Source organism: Sparus aurata, chromosome 15 (genome assembly GCF_900880675.1).
Source record: "Sparus aurata chromosome 15, fSpaAur1.1, whole genome shotgun sequence".
In the NCBI taxonomy this organism is placed as follows: Eukaryota; Metazoa; Chordata; class Actinopteri; order Spariformes; family Sparidae; genus Sparus; species Sparus aurata.
The window spans coordinates 1,182,210-1,188,978 of NC_044201.1; the positions used below are offsets into that span (position 1 = coordinate 1,182,210).

The 6,769-nt window shown below is 42.4% G+C and overlaps 1 protein-coding gene across 1 annotated transcript; it reads right to left on the reverse strand.

The window, feature by feature from the left end:
- Nucleotides 1-368: 368 nt before the first annotated feature.
- LOC115596277 (piggyBac transposable element-derived protein 3-like) lies at nt 369-2,735 on the reverse strand. Its single transcript, XM_030441174.1, has 2 exons — nt 2,618-2,735; nt 369-1,981 (listed from the first exon to the last, which is right to left on the reverse strand). Exon 2 carries the CDS (start codon nt 1,731-1,733, stop codon nt 1,059-1,061), a length of 675 nt encoding a protein of 224 aa, XP_030297034.1. The 5' UTR covers nt 1,734-1,981; nt 2,618-2,735; the 3' UTR covers nt 369-1,058.
- Nucleotides 2,736-6,769: the final 4,034 nt, after the last annotated feature.

The following is a 6,769-nucleotide window of genomic DNA, read 5'->3' on the forward strand; positions in this document are numbered from 1 at the left end:
TGGGGGGAGATTTCACAGTATAATGTTCACTGTAGCAGAACAGAGCCTTATTATATTCTGTTCTGTTCTTCTCTAGCCGTATGTTTTTGCTCAATTGCTCTCTGATCGATGGCCAATCATTGCATGCAGGCATGCCTAAAGACAGGTCGTGGTCCTCTTGGCTCTGTTGCTGTAAGCACACCTCACTTCTGGTGCACCTGACGTCCGCTGTTGTAGCAGGTATGAGAGCAGTCTGTAATGTTTGTGTCTTAGTTTATCGGTTTTGATTGCGTGGTGTTAAAACCTGTTATATAGGATTTTTTAGATGCCTCTGGTCCTTCTCCACTCCCTCAGATGTGGAAATCGTGGAAAGTACCATAAAATTACAATTTTTGACCAAAAACTCATTTTATTTAATGCAACACTCAACAAATCCATCTCATAATCAACCAAAACAAACAAACAAACATTTATGCAGTAAAAACATTGTATAATTTCAACAGTTATCTAAAATGTCTGGTAATGAGAACCTGGAATCTGGAACCCGTCTCAATGAAGTACATTCACTCATTTTGTTTCATTCAATTCAGTTGTTTTTTTTGTTTCATTTAATCTGATTTCATTCATTTGATTTCATTTGATTTCATTTAATGCCTTGTGAAAGTCAACAAAGCAGTTCCTCTCTGCAGTGAAGCAGAGGAAAACTGTGCACTTGGAGCACCTGCTCCTCACGATGCCCTTGCATCCTGGCACTTTGCACCTGCCCTTCTCAGGTGAATACATGGGCCAGTGGTCGGTGCGGTCTCTGCGCACAGGATCTGGTGGGACAAAGCTTTGGGGCCCTCTTTTGTTTTTCTCCACCACCACAGCATGTGAAAGTCTCCCCTTCCTCTTGTTGCTGACCTTGTTCTCCATGCACAAGCATGAGGCCACTTGGATTTTGTCCAACAGTGGGAGCTGGACATTCTCAGGCAACTGGGACTGGCAGTCTCTCCTGTAAAGAAGCCACGCCTGTACCAGGGTCAGGTCGAGCGTATGGAACACGATGCGGTGGTACCATTGGACCTGATGTTGGTGCGCTAGAGGGCGATCAAAGAATCCAAAAGATCCACTCCCCCCATGCTCTTATTGCAGACTGCTACTACACTGGGGCGTGAGACACGGATAATCTCTTTCTCTTTTTTGTCCCATCTTAGGACTTGTGTGGTGGGGTTTGCTGCTACAAATGTGCTCAGGAGGGTAACAGGACGGTTGTCAAACCATTTGACAGCAAAGAGGTTCACACCATTGTGACTGGCCATCTTCTCTTCCTGTGTTCCCCGTCCTTTTGCTTTCATGGCCTGGTCATCCATAAATGTGCAGCCTGCAAGACGGTACACAATGCCATGTTGGTCTGCTAGGATGAAGATCTTGTAGCCCCAGCGCTTTGGCTTCATCGGTATATACTGCTTCAGTTGGCTCTTCCTCTTGAATGGCACCATCTGCTCATCAACACACAGCATTCCATCCATGGGTATGCCCCTGAAGCTGTCATTGAGGAAGTTGAGGAGTGGTCTCACTTTGAACAGTTTATCGCCCCCTGGTACCTGGTTGTTGTTGTCAGCAAAGTGGAGATTTCTCTTGATGTTTTCCCATCTATTTAAACTCATGGTTCTTGCAACCATCTCCACCCTTGTTTGTGTGTTCCAGTACAACCTGGGTTTTGGCAAGACATGGATAGACATGCAGAAACACACTCCAATGAACTGCTCCATTTCTGCCACAGTAACACTGAGGGGTCTGGTGACATCACACTGCAACGCATATAGATTAGTTTGCCTGACAACTTCTTCTGTTATTTCTCTGTGGAAAAGGTGGTGGAAATTATCCACTGGTTCTGATACTCCAGAAGGCTCTGGGAGGGAGCCTCTCCATTGTGGCACAGGTGGAATGGTTTTCTTTGTCTGCCACTTAAGGTTTTTCGCTTTATGGAACTCTGGTATGTCATCCCTCCCTGCTTCACCTGTCAACAACAAAGATTTGTATTTTAAATAACAAATGGAAAGCGTGATGAAACATTTAGTTACTTTTTGTCACTCAGGAACAGAAGCTAACTTACTCTCACAGACATACTCCTACACACATTCACACAAACATGCACACACTCCTGATGATGAACTGTCTAGTACCTCTACCTGCTTCCTCTGGCTCTGTGTCTGTGTCTGTCTCTGACTCTGAGCTTCCCCTGCTCTCATCCAGCTTAACATCAACCTCATTGTCCTCATCACTCTCCACCAGCTCATCCTCACTTTCCTCTAGTGGAACAGCTAATTCTGCTCTGTTCTCTCTCCCTCTCCCATAGAAGTAGCTGGGATGCATCTTTTATGGAGGAAATGGGATAATATGTTACAAATACCTTAAATCACAAACTATAAACAATATAGTGTTTTTACCTTTAAAATATAAGCAAAGGTTGTAAACATAGTCTCAGGGTAGGTTCATGCTATGTAAGTCAAAGGGACTCCTTTATGTTGAATGCACCAGGAATTTTCCATATTTGCATACTGTTGCCATATGGCAACAAATGCATTTTAGCATATTACAAAAAACTATTACATCAAAACTGAATTAAATGTTTAAAAAAATAAAGTTTACTTACCCCAGAAAGCAATTTCAATTTTTTATTTGATGAAAATTTTCAAAAATTCTGAATAAAAGACAATCTTCGGGAGCCCCACACAATGATGTTTACATGTCAAATGTCCATGAGCAAAAGGGACTGGCAAACAGGATATCCTGGTCATGTGACCTCATAAATGTTATGTCCTTCAAAGTAAAAGCCCCCTTTTCACACCTAACTGTAAAAACAAAAAATGTATATCATAGCTTGAGTATTTGTATGAGTATTTCTCTAAACCAATTCAACCACTTCAGAGCGTCCTGAACACAAACGTTATTATAACTGCCTGGACTGAAGGGAGCTGCCGGCAGGGAAAGTTCTGTACTGACAAACGGAGGACTGGATCCCACCTGAAGTCAGGCGCAGGTGGAGAAAAATGGACGCTCCATCAAATAAGTGAGTACGGCGTTTTTAACCATTTGCTCAATTCTAAAAGCCTAAGTTGACTTTTATGATCTAAATCCTGTGTGGTAGAAAGTCATTTTTCCATGTAAATCCTGTGAGGTTTTGACTGTGTGAGTTAATAAGGGTCCGCGTGAGAGATGCCTTTCCATATAAATCTGTGTGTTCATTGATATTTGAGTTAACGGGCTCAATGAGGAGCGCCTTTTTATTTCCCATGTAAAACATTACAGTATAACATTATATGAGGACCCACTACAATAAAATTGGCATATGAGTGATAAAAATATACAAAATAAGTATAAGGAATAAACTGTGTTGTGCCATTCAGTGACTAGTATACAGATTCTATGCTATAAGGGTGCGTTCCTCAGAACAAATGTGTCATACAAATCACCTGGCTGAATAAGTTGCTCAAAGTTAGAGTGTGCTTTGATGAGATCCAACCATACACTGTATGGAAAGATCAGTGTGATTGTGAAGTTTTTTGTGAATGATAGGCCCATTGAAAGTTTGAGCAAATCTGTCCAAGTGAGTCACTGAAATTATAAATTCTAGATGACCCTCTTTCAGGTCCTGCTAAAATAATGGCAGAAAAATGGGGGGAAACGGTTGTTAAGAATGTTCCACTTTGGCACCATATAACTCAGGGGGTGTTTCCAATAAAGGTACATTAAGCACGGACTGTTTAGAAAGGTGTAAATATTGGAAGAAAAGAAAAAGAACGTAGGGAAGAAAGGTATTGACTGGCAAGCTTTCCAAAAGTGGGAGAGAGACACAGAAATTAAAGAAGCAAAATCATTAGCAGGATTAATGATAAAACAGAAAGCAGAAGAGAAAGAAGAGGAAGAAGTAGAAGAAGAAGGTTCGTGTAAGAGTAATGGGTACAATAAGCGTAGGGAAAGAGAAAGACATCTGCCTCCTCCATATGGACTTTCCAACATTTCAGTCCGGCCGTTAACACCTCCTCCAAAAGAGGGAGTCACTGCAGCCCCTGCAGCCAAGTCTACTCAGAGTGACACTAACACAGTGGGGGGAGGGGATAACATATACCCTGACCTTTCAGCCCTCGCTCTGTCCCCCATCACAGAACCAGCTAACTCTGCCTGTCCAAAAAAGACTTTCTCCCCAGTGACAACATCTTCTGACTACTGTTTGCAGAGTCAAGGGGACAAAAGGAATGTGCACCAGATGCCTATGATGATGTTCCCTAACCCCCAGCTACAACCAACGAGGGATGGTGCAAATGCCCACTGGGATCCAGAGGTGCTGGTATACAGGCCATGGCAGCCAGATGAACTAAAGGAGGCTGCAGAGACATTACCAGACCCACAAAAAACACCGGAGGTGAGAAATGGATTACAGCAATGCAACAATTATTGTCCATGTATGAACCAACCCTGAAAGAAGTGGAACACATGTTTTGCACGTGGAAAGAAATCAAACAGATTTGGATATTAAACAAACAAAGAAACTTCAATCTGCTCAGATGATGTATTACCAGAGAGGTAACTCGCAGAAACCAGGACAAAAACGTCAGTCCCATCAGAACAACAGTGGCATGAGGGGCAGAGGATGGAGGCGAGCTGGGCCACACAGATCATTTCAGAGGAGGTACTATGACACTGACAGACGCAAGATAAAGTGCTACAGGTGTGAAGGCTTTGGACATTTGTCACATGATTGCGCTACCCCCAACTCATATAGAGGAGAGAGGAGGGAGTCAAGAAGATCCTGGCCACATGCTGACCCATATCAAGGAGAGGGGGAGGAGTCAAGGGATCCTGGTCCACTGCAGGGAATCTCAGTTCAGGCCCCAGGATTCCCCTTGATGCAGCCATAGGACATGGAGGAGGCAGGTCAGAGCAGTGAGCTGCACATAGACACGCACACACAATTACATACACATGATAACACAGACAAACCTGTTGTAACGTATCAGCAATGTGTACAGTTAACACTATCACTCAAAAAACTGATTCAAGCCCTTCTTTGATGTGACACATTTAATTGTTGTTTGATTTACTCAAAACAATTCCATTGAAAACTTATTCATGTACATTTAATTGAGATAACATGATAGTTACACATTGACATTCACGAACTCAAAACAAATGAGTTTCATTTGAATTGGGACCGGCCATTGCGCATATGTGAGGCAACACGCTCCAACTGTTTCTCCCGGTCTTCTTCGCTTCCTTCTTCTCGGATTCGGCCATCTTCTGTTGACACTGCTGCGAGATACTATTGTGCGGAGACACCCAAAGCTGTTTTCCACTATTTTCCACTCAATGGTGAGTACTTTATTTTGTTGTATTTATAAAGCTTACTGTTAACGAACCGTGAAGCGGGACAAGTTTTACCGTCAGTAAAGTCGGACATTGCGGGCTAGCTAGCTAAGATACAGGAGGGAGAATAAAGTTGAGTAAGTGTCTGTGGTTACTCTGACTTGTGTTACAACCATCATTTCTGGAAAAAGTGTACATGAATATGTATTGTGACCTCTTGCAAGAAATTAACCTGTTTTGGCAGACCTCCTCTCCCCTCCCCCACTCACGGACACAATCCGCACACTAGGCGGATTCAGTCACGTCCTTGACTTTCAAGTTAGATCTTCATGGCTTATAAAAGACCAATTACTGGTGCAAACTTATCAAAAATCGCCGTTTTGAATGCAGTGTGTGTGATTTACGTGATATCTACAGTGTATGGTTGCAGGTGAGGCTGCATTTTGGATTAAATATCTAATTCTGCATATTAAGTAGCCATGTGCTTCTGTTTGTTTGAGAAATGAAGGAAGATTGAGTGTGATTGATGGACAGATGAAAGACATCATCAGATGAGATACATTTCATTTGATTAAATATAAATATCATATGCAGGCTGATGGGAGGAGGTCAGTGTTTGAAAACCTTCCATGCTCTTACTAATCTCAAACCTACCTACTGCAGATATAATTTTAAGATAAGATGATGAGTCTTTGTCTCCCTTGGGAGAAATTCATTTTGGACAGACAAGAGACAGTCCAATTCCTGCACCACCATCACAACCAGATGTCTTTGTCACCCATGTTTTAGTGCGATGAAATCAACATAAGGAGAGAGTGCATCCTGCAAAGCCTTGTGGTCTACGTCAATGAAGACCCGGATGTGTTTTTCAAAGAATATTTGGTAAGTTAATACATTTCTTTCTCATGTAGTGTAATTGTTACCCATACGTATAACTAATGTAATCATGCAACATAAAGAACACTGTAATTCACCTTTTTTCTACATTTCTTGCATTTACTGACTTCTGGCACCTCCATTTTGCCTGTCAAGACATTACTGCAACTTAGTGACACATAGTAGTCACTGTATACACTGTGAATTATACAAAGATACACCTGACACACGCAGACACACCTACCTTTATAAGTAGGGATGGATTTGGGTTCTCATTCTTGAGTTTTGCTAAATATTTTCTGTGTTAGATTCAAAAGGGATCACTGCAATTGCATAGCTTTACAACTGAAGAATGTTAGCCATAAAGCTGTTAACATACCGCTCTCTCGCACTGCTATAGCCTTGGCTTTGACAGCCGCAGTTTCAGGCAATGCTGGAGCTGAAGTTGATTGGGCTCAGTCCACTGCCATCCATGTTGTGTGCCTCAGATTCTGGAGGTGAAAATGCCTCCACCTCTGGGGAGCAGTCTGTGAAATAGTTGACGTGAGAGTCTCTGTCGCCATCC